At 46.9% G+C, this 23,310-nt stretch overlaps 1 protein-coding gene across 8 annotated transcripts in view; it reads right to left on the reverse strand.

Annotated features, from left to right (window-relative positions):
- Positions 1-256: 256 nt before the first annotated feature.
- The window catches only part of SCAMP3 (secretory carrier membrane protein 3), a 44,894-nt gene continuing 21,840 nt past the window's right edge, over positions 257-23,310 (reverse strand). For 2 of the 8 annotated variants that reach the window (XM_077256276.1, XM_077256275.1), the window contains exons 2-9: positions 9,927-10,004; positions 4,589-4,726; positions 4,352-4,472; positions 3,859-3,987; positions 3,625-3,784; positions 1,243-1,344; positions 1,035-1,155; positions 257-861 (exon numbers count right to left, since the gene is read on the reverse strand). In XM_077256276.1, the coding sequence (XP_077112391.1) occupies positions 718-861; positions 1,035-1,155; positions 1,243-1,344; positions 3,625-3,784; positions 3,859-3,987; positions 4,352-4,472; positions 4,589-4,726; positions 9,927-10,004 (993 nt within the window). In that variant the 3' untranslated portion in view covers positions 257-717. Of the gene's footprint in view, positions 862-1,034; positions 1,156-1,242; positions 1,345-3,624; positions 3,785-3,858; positions 3,988-4,351; positions 4,473-4,588; positions 4,727-9,926; positions 10,629-10,682; positions 11,568-23,310 lie in introns of those variants that run through there. The other 6 variants (XM_077256281.1, XM_077256278.1, XM_077256296.1 and 3 more) reach the window with 5 other exon arrangements.

The raw sequence follows: 23,310 nt of genomic DNA on the forward strand, positions 1-23,310 counted from the left end.
CATCTTTTATTAATGCCTCATATTCCTAAACAGCTTCTGCGCCAAGTGCAGCCGGCACCACCTCCTCCCATGCAGCTGAGTGAGGAGCCTGCCCGAACGGAGGAGGCAGTCACCGCGCCGTGCGGGGAAATGCCACATTGTGAAAGATGTCAGAAATCATCTGCACCAATAGCTGCACTACCAGGGACAGGCGCAAAAATGATGGGGTGTGATCCCCTTCCAGACCTCAGCTTGAACAGAAAGAGACAAAGCGCCATCAGCTTCATAAAACGGTTTAATTTGGCATCAGCTGGTGGGCAGATCTGAGCCCTCGCCAACATCATGTGGGTGGGGAACAATCCGCGACGACATGCATTACCCCTATAACAGAACATACATGTAAACATGAGGCATGCATCCCCCTCCCATCTTCACAGGGACAACCGGCATTTACTGAAGAGCCCTTCACAGGCAGAGGAGGGTTCATCCTGAGTGGAAAGGTGCTATGGCCTGGCAGGTGGGAAGCACGTATTACAACCAGATCAGTGTCACCTGCACGCTCCCCCTGTACAGTGTAACACTCAGCTCGGACAACATTGTGTTAATACAGACACACAAGCATTAATGGATGGCGGCCAGCACAGAGTGTCGGCTGTCAGCCTTGGGACAAGCTGCCGCAGTACAGTCCGACAGTGCGGGGGATGTGGCAGATAGATGGCGCTCCATTCATGTTCCATCTTAAGGCTTGAATGCGTTCTGCGCAGCCCCTGCTGCTACGTTGGTGGCTGCTGTACGCACTGCACTATTGGAGAACACACCAGCAGCAAATTCTTCCTGCGCCTTCTGGAAACTTGCACCAGTCCGGCGGTAAATGGAGTGAATCTGAGGGGAAACTGAAGGCGTCAGAAACCAACAACCTCAAGTATATTCATGCAATTACATAGAAGTATTAGGACTAATATCTTATACATAGGAGCGGCCATAGACATGCCTTCCAGTACCTGCCGTCTGGAAGATTGGGCCCACCACACCCAGACTCCATACTCCCTACTCACCCTCTTCAGCATGATGATGCCCATGACAGCGATGGCAGTGAGGAGTACAGCTATGATCATCATGAATACTGAGGTTCCAGTATAACCGTGATTCAGAGCAGTGAGAGCAGACACCCAGCCACTAGGAAAGGACAGAGACCAGAGAAGATGGGTAACAATCATGCACACCCCGAGAGCAGACCGAGATCTGACGTGCCAAACCCAGTACCTGAAGCCCCATCCGTATATCCCCACCGCCTCCAGCACGTACACAATGTCCTGGACGAAATAGATGAAGAAGAACAGGAAGAAGTTGAAAGAACTGTCGCTCCTGAGGAGAGAAATCCGATAAAGACAAAACATTACATGGGGCTGGTAATAGACTGAAAAGACCAGCAGCGTCTGATATAAATGATTCTCAGAGCCATGTGGAGTTGGAGTCGGAACCCATTTTGGTGGAATCGGTGTTATGGAAATTGAGGAGTTGGAGGTTTGGCTTACTGACTCCACAGCCCTGAGAGCAATCATGGCATTTGGACTGAGAGACACTGTATATTGTGCCCAGCGAGACGAGCATGGAGCCACCAAGCGGCCAGCTAGACAAGCGTGAAGCCGCCAGCGAGACGAGCGTGGAGCCGCCAGCGAGACGAGCGTGGAGCCGCCCAACAAGAGATTTTAGTTCTCTCTCAAGAGCTGGGAACTCTGTGACAATCGTCACATAGGCCATCACTAGTTCAGTTGGATATGAAAAGGATCTTTAATATCTTATATATAGCGATCTATCTCGCCTTTGGCATATTGGAACAGCAGCTGCATTACCCTGTAAGACTGCCAATTCTGCAAGGGACGATCACCTTTCTACATGAACCAATGATTTGAGTAACACACAGGGAGACATGATTGGAAATTGAGGTATTAGTTTCTCAGACATCTGCCAATACACCAAAACCACAGAATAAGGCCCCTACACATTGTGAAGCCAATGATTACAGATCAGAAATCTATGATCCATAACCTCAACGAATAGGATGTTCTTAGCTTTTAGCCCTCCTCTCAATGTCCAGTGAGGCTTTAAGAGGCTCGTTATCGCAAGAAGACAAGCAGGAGAGGCTTGCTATCGCAAGAGGATGAGCAGGAGAGGCTGAAAAAGGCTCCTCATCTAAGGACGAGCAGGAGAGGTTGAAAAAGGCTCCTCATCTAAGAAGGAGGAGCAGGAGAGGCGACAAGCTCCTTATCTAGAGAGGATTAGCAGGAGCAGCAACAGGCTCCTTATCTAGAGAGGAGGAGCAGGAGAGGTTGAGGGTATGTGCACACGTCAGGATTTCTTGCAGAAATTTCCTGAAGACGACCAGAAATTTTCTGCAAGAAATCCGCCTTTTTTTTTTTTGCGTTTTTTTCCCGTTTTTTTTTAGCATTTTGCAAGCGTAATTAGCTTGCAGAATGCTAAAGTTTTCCATAGAGTTAAGTCCTCTTTTTTTCAGCAGAGGCAATTTGCATATTTAAATTCCCAGAGGAGCATTGCACGGCGAATAAGCCTCCTTACCTTGACAAGCCAGCTGGTATGTCACTCTCCATAAGGAGAAACGTTACCCCTTAGACCCCACTCCAGAGCCTCTCACCTAGCCAAATCAGTTCTCATGCTTCGCACTGACGAGGGCCAAGAGCCCGAAACACCGTGTCTGCGAATTGAGATACTGATTTGGCTTTTATCCTAAGTCATATTGCACGACTCGTTAAAGGGTTGATTGTGACTTGTAGGATCGCTACTTCCAATAGGTGGCGCTATAGAGTTAAGTCCTCTTTTTTTCAGCAGAGGCAATTTGCATATTTAAATTCCCAGAGGAGCATTGCACGGCGAATAAGCCTCCTTACCTTGACAAGCCAGCTGGTATGTCACTCTCCATAAGGAGAAACGTTACCCCTTAGACCCCACTCCAGAGCCTCTCACCTAGCCAAATCAGTTCTCATGCTTCGCACTGACGAGGGCCAAGAGCCCGAAACACCGTGTCTGCGAATTGAGATACTGATTTGGCTTTTATCCTAAGTCATATTGCACGACTCGTTAAAGGGTTGATTGTGACTTGTAGGATCGCTACTTCCAATAGGTGGCGCTATAGAGTTAAGTCCTCTTTTTTTCAGCAGAGGCAATTTGAAAGTTTTCCAAGTGATCTGTAGCATCGCTTGGAAAACTGATTGACAGGTTGGTCACACTTGTCAAACATAGTGTTTGACAAGTGTGACCAACTTTTTACTATAGATGCTGCCTATGCAGCATCAATAGTGAAAGATAGAATGTTTAAAAATAATAAAAAGTAAGCAGATCAATGCATTCCTAGTTGTGCGGAATCCCCGCAATTCCGCAAATTTAATGAACATGTTGCTTTTTTTTCCGCGATGCAATTTTTTCGCAGAAAAAAATGCAACATTTGCACAAGAAATGCGGAATACACTGAAAATAATGGGAGGCATATGTAAGCCTTTTTTTGCGTTTTTATAGCGAAAAAACGCGAAAAAAAACACGAAAAATACTGAACGTGTGCACATGGCCTCAAAGAGACTCCTTGTCATCTAGAGAGGACAAGTAGGTTATGGAGAAGTGTGGACACTTTACCTGAAAGCCTTATACAAAGGTCTGTACCAACAAACAAACGAGCACGGTGTAAAAAGGATGAGCCAGAGAATGGACATGCCAAAACCAGATCCCCCAGTTGAGTCTACACAGAACAACGTGAGGCAGGCAAGGAAATTCAGAAGCAGCGTTCCTGCGCTAACTGGAATAGAGAGGGAAAAAAAACATAAAAGGAAGAAGATAAAATGAGAATCATCATACATAGATTACACTCACCAAGCCACAAATAATACATGATGGACACCGTCCTCTGGAACTCTTGTGGGATGTCCACACCGATGTCCTGGTAGAAGCAAGGCTTCACGGGGCAGAATGCTGGAAGCGGCGGCCAGTTGTTCTGTCTCACTAAGAGAGAGAGAGAGAGAGAGAAAGTTCAAGATAATGAGAAGCATCCACCAACAAGCTGCCAAGCCCTGTAATGGCACAAACCTGGACTATAGGATAAAGAACGTAGCCGATACGCAATACCATAGATTAAACAAGCTAACTGGCCCCGACCTGTCCATATCCAACACACTGCTATAGTCATCTGTGTCCCACAACTGTCTCACCAAGATCCTCAACCTCCAGCTGCATCATTTCAGACCAGAAACCTATAATCTCTGCCGCACGGCCGATCTCGTTCCCAGCAGACTGATCACATCCCTGCTGCCCTCCATGTACCCACATCATCACAAGACCCTCAGAACTATAGAGTCTAGGCTCATACATGTGCCTCCATTAAGAGATGCATTTTGTAGCTCCCGCTCCCTCCGGTCTAGCTCTTCAGCCTTGCGGTTCAGCTCCTCCTGGCGGCGCAGTAAATCTGCTGTTGCTGCAGCTGTAGATTCCTTTAAACGTACATTAAGAAAAATGTTTAAAAAACAGCGGAGATGCCAACAAAACTGTCCATCAGAGAGGACACACTAGGTGATAATGCGACTATATCATTGGTCTGGGCCTCTACCTGAGTCCCGTATGAGCCGTAATTTTTCGGTTCAGTGGGACTTTGTTTCATCAGAGCAGGAGTGACAGGCGGCTGAAATGTAGCAGCAGGCATTGTGGCAGCAGGTTGGCTTGATGGCTCGTGGTAAGGAGGAGGCACCTGAAACGTCAAAACACATCTCTGTAAATGATAAGCTGAGAAGCATACGGGTGAAAAGGGCTCCAAACACTTGTATCTCACTGTCAATAGACGGACACTGGAGAGATCACATACAGTACAGACCAAAAGTTTGGACACACCTCATTTAAAGATTTTTCTGTATTTTCATGACTATGAAAATTGTACATTCACACTGAAGGCATCAAAACTATGAATTAACACATGTGGAATTATATGCTTAACAAAAAAGTGTGAAACAACTGAAATTATGTCTTATATTCCAGGTTCTTTAAAGTAGCCACCTTTTGCTTTGATGACTGCTTTGCACACTCTTGGCATTCTCTTGATGAGCTTCAAGAGGTAGTCACTGGGATTGGTCTTCCAACAATCTTGGAGGAGTTCCCAGAGATGCTTAGCACTTGTTGGCCCTTTTGCCTTCATTCTGCGGTCCAGTTCAGCCCAAACCATCTCGATTGGGTTCAGGTCTGGTGACTGTGGAGGCCAGGTCATCTGGTGTAGCACCCCATCACTCTCCTTCTTTGTCAAATAGCCCTTACACAGCCTGGAAGTGTGTTTGGGGTCATTGTCCTGTTGAAAAATAAATGATGGTCCAACTAAACGCAAACCGGATGGAATAGCATGCCGCTGCAAGATGCTGTGGTAGCCATTCTGGTTCAGTATGCCTTCAATTTTGAATAAATCCCCAACAGTGTCACCAGCAAAGCACCCCCACACCATCACGCCTCCTCCTCCATACTTCATGGTGGGAACCAGGCATGTAGAGTCAATCCATTCACCTTTTTTGTGTCGCACAAAGACACCATGTGGCTGGAAGCAAAGATCTCAAATTTGGACTCATCAGACCAAAGAACAGATTTCCACTGGTCTAATGTCCATTCATTGTGTTCTTTAGCCCAAACAAGTCTCTTCTGCTTGTTGCCTGTCCTTAGCAGTGGTTTCCTAGCAGCTATTTTACCATGAAGGCCTGCTGCACAAAGTCTCCTCTTAACAGTTGTTGTAGAGATGTGTCTGCTGCTAGAACTCTGTGTGGCATTGACCTGGTCTCTAATCTGAGCTGCTGTTAACCTGCGATTTCTGAGGCTGGTGACTAGGATAAACTTATCCTCGGAAGCAGAGGTGACTTTTGGTCTTCCTTTCCTGGGGCGGTCCTCATGTGAGCCAGTTTCTTTGTAGTGCTTGATGGTTTTTGCCACTGCACTTGGGGACACTTTCAAAGTTTTCCCAATTTTTCAGACTGACTGACCTTCATTTCTTAAAATAATGATGGCCACTCGTTTTTCTTTACTTAGAATTCTTATTATGTCAAGAAAAAAGCAGCTAACAGTCTATTCAGTAGGACTATCAGCTGTGTATCCACCAGACTTCTGCACAACACAACTGATGGTCCCAACCCCATTTATAAGGTAAGAAATCCCACTTATTAAACCTGACAAGGCACACCTGTGTAGTGAAAACCATTCCCGGTGACTACCTCTTGAAGCTCTTCAAGAGAATGCCAAGAGTGGACAAAGCAGTCATCAAAGCAAAAGGTGGCTACTTTGAAGAACCTAGAATATGACATATTTTCAGTTGTTTCACACTTTTTTGTTAAGTATATAATTCCACATGTTAATTCATAGTTTTGATGCCTTCAGTGTGAATGTACAATTTTCATAGTCCTGAAAATACAGAAAAATCTTTAAATGAGAAGGTGTGTCCAAACTTTTGGTCTGTACTGTAGATCCCACCAATTATCAAAGATCCCAACCTTGGAGATCGCACAGATCCATATAAATAATAATAAATTATTATTATTATTATTATTAATAATAATCCACCCGCTGTTACCTTTTTGCCACAAACATCCCTCTGCTGTCCCCTGTCATCAGGAAAATTACACAGCTGTTACCACTAATAGGCCAGTTATTGGAGAACCAATATGATACATACGTCTTCGATTCCAACACATGGAATATATAACAATAAGTGTGTGTATGTACATCGGACACATGGTTTCTGGTAGCAAATGGCTTTCAGGAGTGTGGTTTACAGAACAAAAAGGAACAGAACTAATAACATTTATATTTAATCCAGAACTATAGGCAGCGCTTATATATTTTACAAAGGGGGCAAAACAATATAGCATATAAAATTAATTAAAATGAAAGGCAAAACAAAAAAAGAAATCAACCACCAGCTAGCGAAGGACAGCACGTTGATTGGAAATGTCCAGTGAACGGGAATCATACATACACTGCTATGTATCTCTCTGCAGGAACACACAATATTTCGCCTTGACTTTTTATTTAAATTAAAAAGATATTGCGTTTAAGGCAGGGGTCACACTTGCGAGAAACTCGCACAAGTCTCGCACCTCAATACCCGGCACTCGGGACCGGAGTATGTGGCTGCATGTATTTCCATGCATCTGAACGCTCCGGTCCCAAGTGCCGGGTATTGAGGTGTGAGACTCATGCGAGTTTAGATCTATAGATAGATAGATCTATAAATCAGAAAAAAAAAAAAGAATTTAAGCACAGCACAGCAAAAATTGGGTGCAAAGTCTCATATACTAAACCTTGTACGTAGAAGAAAAAAAAGTTGAAACAGCACTCCATATGACAATTGTAACAATTGCCATATGGAATGCCGTTTCAACTTTTTTCGATGATCGATCGATCTATAGTCGATCTATGGATGGATAGATCTATCTATCTATATCAGTATGTGTAAACATTCCTCAATGGAGTATGTAAATGAAGAGGTTGGACATCAAAAAATTTTTTTTTTGTAAATAAATCTTAATTTAGCTTACAAAATCGCATACAAATGCACATGAAAAAAAAAAAAAAAATTCAGCGCGGATTTTTACCTGCATTTTCTGCCAAGAGATGCAGAATCTGCACAGAAAATTCCACAGGCAAATCTGCAAAGTGTGCACATACCCTAAGACACACCCCAAACTTTCAGAAGGAAAATAGGGAAAAAAATATATATAATGTGTCAAATGGGGGCCCGTCTTACTGTCCGGTAAATTCCATCCCAGGCTGGTGTGGCGGTGGTGCTCTGGGGTTCCCAGTGTTTCTGCCGGTATTTAGCGACAGGTTCGGTGGTTGTGCGGTGGGGCTCCACCGGCATTTTGCGACAGGTGCGGTGGTGGTGCTCTGTGATGTGGCAGTGCTCCACCGGCATTTTGTGAAAGCCCAAAAGCCAGGGCCGTATTTAGAGTTTCTGCTGCCCTAGGCACTTTTAGTGCTGCCTCCCCCTTTGGTGAGTATGACACTATCGGCAGTGACTTTGGCAAGAATCGCTGATGTGAAAGTCGCCTTTTGCAGCAGATCCGGCAGTTTTTCTGCATGTGCCGCGTAACGGGTCACTTATAGCAACACTGCTTTTGGCCTCATTCATTCCCTATGGGATTTGCGGCACTTGCCGTGACCTGGCAAATGCGGTACCATACCTCCCAACTTTTGAAGGGAATTTTAGGCCACGCCTCTGACCACACCCATTTCACAACTAGTCACACCCATATCCAAGTCCCAACCACAGCCATTTAGCACTGCTGATCACACTGTTTTATATACAATAATTATAAACAAACAAATATGGCCACACAGTGCTCCATACTATATAATGGCCACACATGATGCTCAATACTGTATAATGGCCACACATGATGCTCAATACTGTATAATGGCCACACATGATGCTCCATACTGTATAATGGCCACACATGATGCTCCATACTGTATAATGGCCACACATGATGCTCCATACTGTATAATGGCCACACATGATGCTCCATACTGTATAATGGCCACACATAGTGCTCCATACTGTGTAACGGCCACACACAGTGCTCCCTACTGTATAACGGCCACACACAGTTCTCCATACTGTATAATGATCCCACATGATGCTCAATACTGTATAATGACCCCCCCTCCTGTATGCATGGCTCATCTCCCTCCCATCCCATATGCATGGCTCATATCCCCCCTCCTGTATGCATGGCTCATATTCCCCCCCTGTATGTATAGCTCATATTTCCCCCCTGTATGCATGGCTCATATTCCCCCCTATATGCATGGCTCATATTCCCCCCCCTGTATGCATGGCTCATATCCCCCTCCTGTATGCATGGCTCATATTCCCCCTCCTGTATGCATGGCTCATATTCCCCCCCTGTATGTATAGCTCATATTTCCCCCCTGTATGCATGGCTCATATTCCCCCCTATATGCATGGCTCATATTCCCCCCCCCTGTATGCATGGCTCATATTCCCCCCTCCCGTATGCATGGCTCATATTCCCCCCCTGTAGGCATGGCTCATATCCCCCCCCCCCACGTATGCATGGCTCATATTCTCCCCCCCCTGTATGCATAGCTTATCTCTCCACCCCCCCCCGCTCCTGCTCCCATCTTGCATGGCGCGCCGGCTTATGTCCTCCTTCATCCCCCTGTCCCTCATACTCACCTGTCCCTCACCGCGCAGCCGCCGACATCCCTCTGGCTCTGTCCCGACTTCCAGCTCAGCACCTTCTTCCTGCGTTAGCGGTCATGTGATACCAATTATTATGGTCATGAATAGGGGGGGGGGCGTGGGGGCGGTCGGTCGGGAGGTGACCCAGGACTTATGGAAAAAAAAAAACAACAAACCTTGCTCAGGTGCCGCCCCCTGCATTGTCCCCACCCTAGGCACGTGCCCTCAAGTGCCTAGTGGCAAATACGGCCCTGCCAGAAGCGCCACCCCACACCACAGAGCACCACTACCGCACCAGCCTGGGAAGGGAGGCTGCACCGCCCTGCAGTGTCGGACCGGGACCGCCGCCACAGTATTTTGTAAGTATATTCCGACTATAAGACGCACCCCCATATTCCCACAATTTTTTTTGGGGAAAAAAGTGCGTCTTACAGTCAGAAAAATACAGTAAATCTCAGTCTTCCTCAAAATAGACATCCTGCATGGCCCTGCAGGAGTCCCCTGCTTCAAAGGGAGTTTAAATTAGTTTCCTCACCTCTCATGCATACGCGATTTCCTCACTTTCCATATTTTAAGGTATGTAATTCTACTACTAAAAGAGGTTTAGAATGTCAGATCTTTTTCCTACTGGAAATTCTGTGTGAGTGAGGAGGGGAGTGAATGCCCCCATCACTGGAGCTGTGCTATGTATTTTAACATTTTCTAAGACACTCACCCCTAAGTTGTTGAATGGATTATACACATCCAAGGTGGCGTACTGGCTGCTGGGCTGGTGTTCTGTCACCGCCGGGTCCTGGGGGGAGAGGAAGAGCCATCAAAAAACAACCCCAGTGTAAATAAATGAGCCACAGTGCTACAGGAAGGCACGGAGAGAAGCCCTCCCATCCGCTACAGGAGGGCATGGGTGAAGAGCCTCCCAACTACTGTAATGGCTAGAGGCTCCCGGTACTCCACGTCTTACAAGAGGACACAGCAAGAGGCCCACAGTACTCCACGACTTACAAGAGGACACAGCAAGAGGCCCACAGTACTCCACGTCCTACAGGAAGAGACAGCAAAAGGTCCAAAGTGAGTCCTCCACTTTCTAAAGGAGAGCACGGCGAGAGACCTCCTCCCCCAAGTACCCCACCTCCTACAGGAGAGCATGGCGAGAGGCACCCCTCCCCCAACTCGGTACTGTGCGTCCTATAAGAGAGCAGGGAGAGAGGTCCCCTCCCCCAAGTACCCCACCTCCTATAGGAGAGCATGGCGAGAGGCCCCCTCCCCCAAGTACCCCACCTCCTACAGTAGAGCATGGCGAGAGGCCCCCTCCCCCAAGAACCCCACCTCTTACAGGAGAGCATGTCGAGAGGCCCCCTCCCCCAAGAACCCCATCTCCTACAGGAGAGCATGGTGAGAGGCACCCCCCCACTCGGTGCTGTGTGTCCTATAGGAGAGCAGGGAGAGAGGCCCCCTCCCCCAAGTACCCCACCTCCTACAGGAGAGCATGGCGAGAGGCACCCCCCCAAACTCAGTACTGTGCATCCTATAGGAGAGCAGGGAGAGAGGCCCCCTCCCCCAAGTACCCCACCTCCTACAGGAGAGCATGGTGAGAGGCACCCCCCCAAACTCAGTACTGTGCATCCTATAGGAGAGCAGGGAGAGAGGCCCCCTCCCCCAAGTACCCCACCTCCTACAGGAGAGCATGGCGAGAGGTCCCCTCTCCCAAGTACCCCACCTCCTACAGGAGAGCATGGCGAGAGGGCCCCCCCCCCTCGGTACGGTGTCTCCAATAGCAGAGCATGGAGACCCCCCACCCCCTCAGTAGTGTGCCTCCTACAGGAGCGCATGGCGAGAGCCCCCTCCCCCAACTCGGTACTGTGTCTCCTATAGCAGAGCATCCTATAGCAGACCCCCCTCGGTAGTGCGCCTCCTACAGGAGAGCATGGCGAGAGGCACCACAACCCCCCCCCCCCCCCCGACTCGGTACCGTGCTTCCTATAGGAGAGCATAGAGAGAGGTCCTCCCTCGGTTCTGGGCCTCTTACAGGAGAGCACGGCTCGACAACTCGGTACTGTGCTTCCTATGGGAGAGCATGGAGAGAGGTCCCCCTTGGTATTGGGCCTCTTAAAGGAGAGCAGGTGAGAATACCCCCCTCAGTACTCCACCTCCTACAGGAGAGCACAGCAAAAGTCTCCTGGCACTCAGCCTCCTACAGGAGAGCAGAGAGAAGCTCCTGGTACTCCAGGCCTTACAAGAGGGCACAGCGCTAGGCCATCGGTACGCCACATCCTACAGGTGAGGCATGGAGAGGCGGCCCCCATCCCCGATACAGGAGAGCATTCTGTGAAATCAAACTGTCCACTTAGGAAGCAACACTGATTGACAATCAATTTCACATGCTGTTGTGCAATTGGAATAGACAACAGATGGAAATTATTGGCAATTATCAAGACACACTCAATAAAGGAGTGGTTCTGCAGGTGGGGACCACAGATCACATCTCAGTACCAATGCTTTCTAGCTGATGTTTTGGTCACTTTTGAATGTTGGTTGTGCTTTATCATTCGTGGTAGCATGAGACGGACTCTACAACCCACACAAGTGGCTCAGGTAGTGCAGCTCATCTAGGATGGCACATCAATGCGAGCTGTGGCAGGTTTGCTATGTCTGTCAGCGTATTGTCCAGAGGCTGGAGGCGATACCAGGAGACAGGCCAGTACACCAGGAGATGTGGATCGGGCCATAGGAGGGCAACAACCCAGCAGCAGGACCGCTACCTCAGCCTTTGTGCAAGGAGGAGCACTGCCAGAGCCCTGCAAAATGAACACCAGCAGGCCACAAATGTTGATGTGTCTGCACAAACGTTTAGAAACTCCATAAGGATGGTCTGAATGCCCGACGTCCACAAATGGGGGTTGTGCTCACAGCCCAACACTGTGCAGGACGCTTGGCATTTGCCACAGAACACCAGGATTGGCGAATTCGCCACTGGCACCATGTACTCTTCACAGATGAAAGCAGGTTTACATGAGCACATGTGACACACATGACAGAGTCTGGAGATGCCGTGGAGAGTGATCTGCTGCCTGCAACATCCTTCAACATGACAGGTTTGGCAGTGGATTAGTAATGGTGTGGGGTGGCATTTCTTTGGAGGGCCGCACAGCCCTGCCTGTGCTCGCCCGAGGTAGCCTGACTGCCATTAGATACCAAGATGAGCTCCTCAGACCCCTTTTGAGACCATATGCTGGTGTGGTTGGCCATGCAGGACAATGCCAGACCTCATTTGGCTGGAGTGTGTCAGCAGTTCCTGCAAGATGAAGGCATTGAAGCTATGGACTGGACCGACTGTTACCCAGATCCGATTGAACACATCTGGGACATCATGTCTCGCACCATCCACCAACGTCACGTTGCACCACAGACTGTCCAGGAGTTGGCAGTTAATTTAGTCCAGGTCTGGGAGGAGATCACTCACAAGACCATCCTCTGCCTCATCAGGAGCATGCACAGGCATTGTATGGAGGTCATACAGGCACGTGGATGCCACACACACACTAATGAGAATCATTTCCTTGTTTTGAGGCATTTCCACTGAAGTTGAATCAGCCTGTAATTTGATTTTCCACTTTGATTTTGAGTATCGTTCCAAATCCAGGCCTCCGTTGGTTAATAAATTTGATTTCCACTGGTGATTTTGTTGTCAGCACATTCAACTTTGTACAGAACAAAGTATTAAATGAGAATGTTTCATTCATTCATTCAGATCTAGAATGTGTTATTTGAGTGTTCCCGTTATTTTTTTGAGCAGTGTATTAAACCAATAAATACATATACATGAAGAAACAAAAAAAGTACACATATTCGGTATCACCGAGTCCGTAACGAGCCAACCTATAAAATGGTTGCACTTGTTCACTCCTTCAGCGCACACAGTAAAAAAAACAAAAAACAAACACGGAGCACAAATTTTGGCTTTTTCATCATGCCACCAATCGAAAAGTATAATAAAACGAGATCAAAAGTCACATTAAAATAAAAATGGTACGTCATCTTGTCCCGCAAAAAACAAGCCGCCATACAGCTCCAACAGCAGAAAAATAAAAAAAGTTATAGCTCTCAGAATAAAGCGATGCAAAAACAATTAGGCCACGTGCACACGTTGCGGAAAGTGGTGCGGATTTTTCCGGACTGATTTTGGTTAATCCACACTGCTGGTGTAAACCTCTGCGGAATCCGCACAAAGAATTGACATGCTGCGGAATAAACAACGCTACGTTTCCGCGTGTTTTATTCCGCAGCATGTGCACTGCGGATTTTGTTTTCCATAGGTTTACATGGTACTGTAAACTCATTGAAAACTGCTGCGAATGCGCAGCGGCCAATCCGCTGCGGATCCACAGCAAAATCCGCAACGTGTGCACATACCCTTATTTTTTCTATAAAGTAGTTTTTATTGGGAAAAAACGCCAAAACACACAAAAAATATAAATGTGGTATCGCTGTAATCGTACAGATCCGAAGAATAAAAACTGCTTTATTAATTTTACTACACACAGAACATCAAATAAAAAAAAAATTAAAAAAAGATAAAACACAATTCCTGGTGTTTGATCATTCTTTCTCCCAAATATCAGAATAGAAAGTGATAAAAAAAAATGTCATATGCCCGAAATATGGTACCAATAAAAAAAAAAAAAAAAAAAAAATATATCAGCTCAACCTGCAAAAAACAAGCCATCACATGACTGTCGGCTGAAATATGGAAAAATTATACCTTTCAAAACATGGTGATGCAAAAACTTGTTTTTGTAATAAAAAGCGTCTTTTAGTGTGTGACAGCAGCCAAACATAAAAACCCGATAAACATCTGGTATCGCTGTTATCACACTGACCCGAAGAATAAAGCCGCCTAATCACTTATATCACCCGAGAAACGTCATAAGAAAAAATATAAAACCAAATTCTTCACCTGCTGTTGATTTTTTCATTCTGCCTCCCAAAGATTGCAGTAAGGCTCAGCACACATTTATCCTGCTCTCTGCGTTTGCATCGGGATTTCCGTGGAAATCTCTCAAATACGTGATTCAGACGGAACCCCAGGCGGAAGATTCCCCATAATGAGGCAGATGGAGGCACTGTGGATGCCATCTGACCTGTGATCCGGCGGTGTCCATCTTTTTAGTCATACATAAAAGTGTAGTCAGCCAGTTTTGTGCACCTCTGAAAAGGACACTGCTGAACAAGAGACCAGACGAAGTCCAGAGTAACTGCTGCCTCATCATAGTTAATGGATCGGGGGTTTCATCTGTCACGTCACTCAGAGATTTAGATAGAAACCCCAAAGTGCTCAGCATAGAGTGCCAGATAAATGTGATCCCAAACGTTATGTAAAATGTTCCCAATAAAATCCATAAAAAAAGCAAGCCCCCATTCAGATCTGCCATGTTATGGCTTCCATGTTACTGCTAGCACAAATGCTCTGGAAAAGCATTATGGCTACTCACCCCCCTAAAATAAATTCTGCGATCCTAAATTCAATTGCCCCCTCCCTTCAGAGCCCCACAGCATACCTAAACCACATATATCATCCACATGTTTGGCTTTTCTGTAGTGATGAGAGTCCGTCTAGTTTATGGGTGCATGTATCCAGAAGCACGGGTTGGGCCTAACGTACTGGTGACTGCAATGTACTGGTCACTACAACGGCAGTTTACATTTTTCACTCAGCAAAATCCACTGCTGCCTGTTTCTGGAAAACACCCATGGAGTCAAAATCATCACTACACTTGTAGATAAATTCCTAAAGGGGCATAATTTCCAAACTGGGGTCATTTGAAGGGGGATTCTGCTTTTATGGCATTTAGAGGCTCTTTTTATAGAGTCTGGAAACTATTCTGTAATGATTTGTTCTCCAAGAGTCAAATAGCGCTCCGTCCCAGAGTCTTGCTGTGTGGCTAAGCAGTACTGTACGGCCACATATGGAGTATTGCCAAGTTCAGAAAAGATTGTGTTATGCTACGTTCACATTTGCGTCGGGCGCCGCAGCGGCGCCGCATGCATCATGCGCCCCTATATTTAACATGGGGGCGCATGGACATGCGGTGCACTTGCTTTTTGCGCCGCATGCGTCCCTGCGGCGCCCGCGTCGGGGCGCAGAGGACGCAGCAAGTTGCATTTTTGCTGCGTCCAAAATCAATGGAAAAAAGGACGCATGCGGCGCAAAACGCAGCGTTGTGCATGTGTTCACATTTGCGCTGTGCGTTGCGGCGGCGACGCTGCGGCGCACACCGCAAATGTGAACGTAGCCTAACATATTTTGGCATCATTTTTACCCATTTCCCAGTGTTAAAATGTAAAATCTGAGACTAAAAATTTGTTTGCGGTAAAAATGTAAATTATTTTTTTCTTCACTGTCCAATGGTATCAAATTCTGTGACACACTTGTAGTGTCAATATTATCACTGCACCCCTAGATGAACTCCTTGAGAGGTGTAGTTTTGTAAAATGGGGTCACTTATGGGGGGGTTCTGGTACCTCAGGGGCTCTGCCAATGTGACATTTCCCCCTCAAACCAATGCAGCAAAACCTGCACTGTACATGGCACTCCTTCCCTTTCATGCCCTGCTCCCAGACAGTAGTTTTCCACCACATACTAGGTATTGGCATACTCCGGAGAAATTGCACAACGAACTTTGGGGTCCATATTTTCTTGCTACTTTTGTGAAAATAAAAAAGTAGGGGCTAAAATAGCATTTTTGTACTAAAAATTATTTTTTTTTATCTTGACGGCTCAATACTACAAACTTCTGTGAAACCCCTGAAGGTTCAAGGTGCTCACCAGACATCTAGATAAATTCCTTGAGGCGTCTAGTTTCCAAAATGGTGTCACTTGTTGGGGGTTATCCACTGTTTAGGCACATCAGGGGCTCTCCAAACACAACATGGCGTCTGCAATCGATTCCAGCAAATTTTGCATTCCAAAAGTCAAATGCTGCTGCTTCCCTTCTGAGCCCTACTGTGCGCCCAAACAGTAGTATTCCCCCACATATGGGGTATCGGCGTGCTAAGGAGAAATTGCACAACAAACTGTATGGAGCAATTTCACCTTTTACCCTTATGAAAATGCAAAATATGGAGCCAAAATAGATTTATTTGGGAAAAAAGTGATTTTTTTTTTTTTTTTAAATTTCCACAGCTCTACGTTATAAACTGTGAAGCACCTGGGGGATCAAGGTGCTCAATACACATCTAGATAAGTTCCCTAAGGGGTTTAGTTTCCAAAATGGTGTCACATGTTGGGGATTTCCACTGTTTAGGTACATCAGGGGCTCTGCAAACGCGACATGGCAACCGCTAATTATTCCAGCAAATTTCACATTCAACAAGTCAAATGGCGCTCCTTCCCTTCCGAGCCCTGCACCCAAAAAGTAGATTTCCCCCACATAGGGGATATCGGCATGCTCAGGAGTAATTGCAAAACAAAATGTATAGTCCACTTTCTCCTGTTACCCTTGAGAATGTAAAAAAAATATTAGGTCCAGAAAATTTTTGTGGAAGAAAAGTAAATGTTTATTTTTTCCTTCCACATTCCATTCATTCCTGTGAAGCACCTGAAGGGTTAATAAACTTCTTGAATGTGGTTTTTCGCACCTTGAGGGGTGCAGTTTTTAGAATGGTGTCACTTTTGGGTATTTTCTTTCATATAGACCCCTCAAAGTGACTTCAAATGTGAGGTGGTCCCTAAAAAACAAAACAAAAAAAATTGTTTTATAACATTTGTTGAAAAAATGAAAAAATGGTAATTAGACCTACCGGTAATTGTATTTCCAGGAATCCATCCTGACAGCACCATGGAAGACGTCCTTCTTATCCATAGTGGGACAGGAAACCACGAGAGCTTAAAAGGACCCTCCCCCTAACACCCCTTCAGTGTTTTTCCTGTCCCACTGTGGATGGGAACGACGAGAGTTCGTCCGTCTGTCCCGTGCAGAGAGTGAGGATCGGGGGGGCTTGGCCTCTTCCTTCCCACTAGAGGACTCTGCCGCGCTGACACCCCAGTTATAGGGTCCCTCAGCAGCACCAGTGTAGCGCTGCTCCTGGTTCAGGGTCGCTTCCCCCTAGGGGGGGCTCTCGACCTTTGGCGCAAGACCCCTATGTACCTGCCATTGAACGCCTCTGCTGGGTACATCCTTCGCAAGCGGATCCAGGGGTAGTGCCGCAGGTCATCTCGGAGTGGGACTGGCGTGTCCGGGAGCGCGGTGGGTGCTCGCTTCCGGATCGCGCTCCTGCGCTAGTCACTTCCGGGTCGCGGCTGGCAGCATGGGGCAGCGTCTTCTCTCCTACTCCCTGAGCGTCAGGAGGTCCGAGACAGGGCGGCAACAGTATAAAGGTATGTGTGACTTATCCGGCGGTATGGAGGATAATCCGAAACCAGAGATACTGCAGGAGGCCCAGGGGCATGTGAGTCCCGGGCAGAGGCCTGCTCCCTCAGATCTTCAATCAAGTGTATAGGCTCATGCAACATTTTTTTTTATATATTTTGTGTGTTATAGGCTTCTGCCTTGGCTAAGAAATCCGGGAGGTGCAGGAAATGTCCCATTTGTGCCATAAGACTTAAAGGGCCACTGTCACCCCCTCCAGCCGTTATAAACTAAAAGAGCCACCTTGTGCAGCAGTAATGCTGCAGTCTAACAAGGTGGCTCTTTTAGTTTTTGATTCATTTATTACCTCAATAAAGCGTTTTAAAAATTGGCCACAAATACCAGATATTGTATCTGGAGGCGGTCCGAATCGTCCTCTATGAAGCTCCCAACTGCCGTCACTCCTCTCTTCAGGGGCGATGGTCGCCGCCCCCTTCGCGCTGTTGCTTCTTAAATCCGGCGCCTGCGCTGTGCGTGCCTGCCTGGGGCAGGCGCAGTCTTCATTGTCAGTCACAGCTCAGACGCAGGGTGCCTGACTGCGCCTGTGCGGGCAGTGCGGCCACCCTGTTCCTGAATCCCCGCCCCGCACTGTGTTATTCATTATGCACAGTGCGGGGCTGGGGTTCCTGGGCATGCGCACTGCGCTTGTCAGACGCTCCCCCGGTCCCCCGCCTTCCAGCATTGTTCTTTGTGGCTGTTCAAAACGTCGGCAATGAAACCTGTATATTCCGGCAATGCTGGAAGGCGGGGGACCGGGGGAGCGTTTGACAAGCGCAGTGCGCATGCCCAGGAACCCCAGCCCCGCACTGTGCATAATGAATAACACAGTGCGGGGCGGGGATTCAGGAACAGGGTGGCCGCACTGCCTGCACAGGCGCAGTCAGGCACCCTGCGTCTGAGCTGTGACTGACAATGAAGACTGCGCCTGCCCCAGGCAGGCACGCACAGCGCAGGCGCCGGATTTAAGAAGCAACAGCGCGAAGGGGGCGGCGACCATCGCCCCTGAAGAGAAGAGTGACGGCAGTTGGGAGCTTCATAGAAGACGATTCGGACCGCCTCCAGGTACAAAATCTGGTATTTGTGGCCAATTTTTAAAACGCTTTATTGAGGTAATAAATGAATCAAAAACTAAAAGAGCCACCTTGTTAGACTGCAGCATTACTGCTGCACAAGGTGGCTCTTTTAGTTTATAACGGCTGGAGGGGGGTGACAGTGGCCCTTTAAGGACTCCTGGCAGAAGTCTCTCTGCGAGTCATGCACCAGTCGTATTGTGGGAGAAGAACAGGCCTCTCTAATGATAAATATGAGGGCCATTGTCAGAGAGGAGTTGCAGGCCTCAATATCTGGCTTAACATTTCCCCAGCCCATCCAGTCTGACCCCCAGGATCCATAGAGATGAGAGAATCGGATCTATCGTCCGAGGACAGCTCTTTTGAATCAGATCTGGAGGAGGAAGAGTTAAGCAGAGATCCTCCAGAGAGAGGGAAGAAATATTTGTTTTTGTCTAATGATATAGAAGAGCTCCTGGGAGCAGTTAGATAGACTATGCAGATTGAGGAATCCGCATCTACTCCGACGGTTCAGGACAAAATGTCTGGGGGGCTACATTCTCAGACCTCAAAAGTCTTTCCTGTTAATGCCCATATTCGTTCTAGGATTTTAGAAGAATGGGAAGAAGCGGAAAGGAAGTTATTAATTCCTAGAGACTTCAGACTCCACCTCCCTTTCGATCATGAAGAAGTCAAGGACTGGGAGGCTATCCCAAAAATTGACATTCCTCTTGCAAAAGAACCGCCGTTCCATTTGAGGACTCCTCTAAACTTAAAGGAGCCGATGGATTGCCAGGCTGATGGGCTCTTAAAGAGAGCCCGGGAAAGCTCAGCGGCGGTAATCCGCACAAATATAACGGCAACATCTGTGGCGAGAGCAATGCATTTGTGGGTAGATGACTTGAAGGATCAGTTGTCTGCTAAAACCCCTAGAGAGACCATTATTAAAGCAATTCCTCTACTAAAACTAGCAACCGGCTTTCTAGCAGATGCTACTGCAGAGTCAGTTAGGTTCACAGCTAGAGGCCAGTCTTTATCAAATGCAGCCAGGAGAGCTATATGGTTGAATAACTGGTCAGGTGATGTTCATTCAAAAAATAAGCTGTGCTCCATCCCTTTCTTAGGGGGTAGAGTCTTTGGACTCATTCTTGTTGATATTCTGGAAAAAGCTTCAGATGAAAAAAGAGTTTCCAGAGGAAAAATGTAGAAAGTATCAGCCATTTCGCAGGCCCTATTATAGCCTAAGATCAGACTATAGGGGTAAGGGAAAGCAGGGGAAATGGAGCTATCAAAAAGGGGGAGAAAATAGGAACAAAAATAAGGATTCAGGTCCCTCAACCTCTAGGTCAGAATTTCGAAGGAAATTACGCCATCAGAATAGGGGGCGGCTGCTGAACTTCCGGATAGAGTGGGGGAAGATTACCAGAAGTCTTTGGGTTCTCCAGGTTATCTCTCAGGGGTACAGAATAGAATTCGACTCCCTTCCCCCAGAAAAATTGTGTGTGTCAAACATCCATCTCTCTTCAGTCTCCCCTATGTGGTTGGACATCCAGGATATTCTGTGGATGGCAGCAATAACCCCAGTCCCTTCTCAGGAAGTAGGAAGGGGTCATTACTCAGGCCTTTTATCTATAAAGAAGCCTTCTGGGGAATCCAGAACTATAATAAACCTCAAACCCCTAAACAAATGGCTAGAATACAAAAGGTTCAAAATGGAATCTATACGCTCTACAATTCCCCTGTTAGGAAAAGACGTGGTAATGTGCACTTTAGACTTAAAGAGTGCATATTATCATGTACCAATCTTCACAGATCACCAAAAGTACCTCAGATTTGCGGTAGAAAAAGAAGGAAGAGTCTACCATTACCAATTTCATTGCCTCCCATTCGAGTTGCCGACAGCGCCCAGAGGTTTTACAAAGCTTGTGGTAGAAATAGTGGCTTATCTGAGAAATCGAGACATCACAATAGTACCCTATTTAGATGATTTTCTAATAGTGGCAGACTCTATAGGGCACTCCCACCCCTGGATAGCTCGTTTTTTCCAGGGCAGCTCTGAGGCTAAAGGTACCATCACACTAAACGATATCGCTAGCGATCCGTGACGTTGCAGCGTCCTGGATAGCGATATCGTTGTGTTTGACACGCAGCAGCGATCAGGATCCTGCTGTGATATCGCTGGTCATTGATTAAAGTTCAGAACTTTATTTGGTCGTCAGATCGCCGTGTATCGTTGTGTTTGACAGCAAAAGCAACGATACCAGCGATGTTTTACAATGGTAACCAGGGTAAATATCGGGTTACTAAGCGCAGGGCCGCGCTCAGTAACCCGATGTTTACCCTGGTTACCAGTGTAAAATGTAAAAAAACAAACACTACATACTCACCTTCGCGTCCCCCGCCGTCCGCTTTCTGCACTGACTGAGCGCTGGCCGTAAAGCGAAAGCACAGCACAGCGGTGACGTCACCGCTCTGCTGTTATGGCCGGCACTCAGTCAGTGCAGGAAGCGGACGCCGGGGGACGCGAATGTAAGTATGTAGTGTTTGTTTTTTTACATTTTACACTGGTAACCAGGGTAAACATCGGGTTACTAAGCGCGGCCCTGCGCTTAGCAACCCGATGTTTACCCTGGTTACCCAGGGACCTCGGCATCGTTGGTCGCTGGAGAGCGGTCTGTGACAGCTCTCCAGCGACCAAACAGCGACGCTGCAGCGATCGGCATCGTTGTCTGTATCGCTGCAGCGTCGCTTAGTGTGACGGTACCTTAAGACCCTTAATAAGGAAAACTGTTCCCCCTTAGGATCTTAACCTGGTCCTTAATGAGTTGTGCAAAAATCCTTTTGATCTAGCAGAAGATACAGTGCCTACAAGTAGTATTCAACCCCCTGCAGATTTAGCAGGTTTACACATTTGGAATTAACTTGGCATTGTGACATTTGGACTGTAGATCAGCCTGGAAGTGTGAAATGCACTGCAGCAAAAAAGAATGTTATTTCTTTGTTTATTTTTTTTTTTTTAAATTGTGAAAAGTTTTTTCAGAGGGTCATTTATTATTCAACCCCTCAACCCCCCAGAATTCTGCTTGGTTCCCCTAAAGTATTAAGAAGTAGTTCAGGCACAAAGAACAATGAGCTTCACATGTTTGGATTAATTATCTCTTTTTCCAGCCTTTTCTGACTATTTAAGACCCTCCCCAAACTTGTGAACAGCACTCATACATGGTCAACATGGGAAAGACAAAGGAGCATTCCAAGGCCATCAGAGACAAGATCGTGGAGGGTCACAAGGCTGGCAAGGGGTACAAAACCCTTTCCAAGGAGTTGGGCCTACCTGTCTCCACTGTTGGGAGCATCATCCGGAAGTGGAAGGCTTATGGAACTACTGTTAGCCTTCCACGACCTGGACAGCCTTTGAAAGTTTCCTCCCGTGCCGAGGCCAGGCTTGTCCGAAGAGTCAAGGCTAACCCAAGGACAACAAGGAAGGAGCTCCGGGAAGATCTCATGGCAGTGGGGACATTGGTTTCAGTCAATACCATAAGTAACGTACTCCACCGCAATGGTCTCCGTTCCAGACGAGCCCGTAAGGTACCTTTACTTTCAAAGCGTCATGTCAAGGCTCGTCTACAGTTTGCTCATGATCACTTGGAGGACTCTGAGACTGACTGGTTCAAGGTTCTCTGGTCTGATGAGACCAAGATCGAGATCTTTGGTGCCAACCACACACGTGACGTTTGGAGACTGGATGGCACTGCATACGACCCCAAGAATATCATCCCTACAGTCAAGCATGGTGGTGGCAGCATCATGCTGTGGGGCTGTTTCTCAGCCAAGGGGCCCGGCCATCTGTTCCGCATCCATGGGAAGATGGATAGCACGGCCTACCTGGAGATTTTGGCCAAGAACCTCCGCTCCTCCATCAAGGATCTTAAGATGGGTCGTCATTTCATCTTCCAACAAGACAACGACCCAAAGCACACAGCCAAGAAAACCAAGGCCTGGTTCAAGAAGCAAAAAATCAAGGTGTTGCAGTGGCCTAGTCAGTCTCCTGACCTTAACCCAATTGAAAACTTGTGGAAGGAGCTCAAGATTAAAGTCCACATGAGACACCCAAAGAACCTAGATAACTTGGAGAAGATCTGCATGGAGGAGTGGGCCAAGATAACTCCAGAGACCTGTGCCGGCCTGATCAGGTCTTATAAAAGACGATTATTAGCTGTAATTGCAAACAAAGGTTATTCCACAAAATATTAAACCTAGGGGTTGAATAATAATTGACCCACACTTTTATGTTTAAAATTTATAAAAATTTAACTGAGCAACAAAACTTTTTGGTTTGTAAGATTTATGCATCTGTTAATAAATCCTGCTCTTGTTTGAAGTTTGAAGGCTCTAACTTATTTGCATCTTATTAAACCTGCAGGGGGTTGAATACTACTTGTAGGCACTGTATAGACATTGCTAATCTTTCCCTCAAAACAGCCTTCCTAGTAGCCATTAGATCGGCTAAAAGACTGGGGGAACTTCAGGCCTTGTCCACTCAGAACCCCTATCTGCAAATATTTGATGATAGACTAGTCTTAAGACTTGATCCAGGTTTTCTTCCTAAAGTGGTCTCAGATTCAAATATGAATCAGGAGGTAGTGCT

The sequence above is a fragment of the Ranitomeya variabilis genome, chromosome 1 (assembly GCF_051348905.1).
Source record: "Ranitomeya variabilis isolate aRanVar5 chromosome 1, aRanVar5.hap1, whole genome shotgun sequence".
NCBI lineage: Eukaryota > Metazoa > Chordata > Amphibia > Anura > Dendrobatidae > Ranitomeya > Ranitomeya variabilis.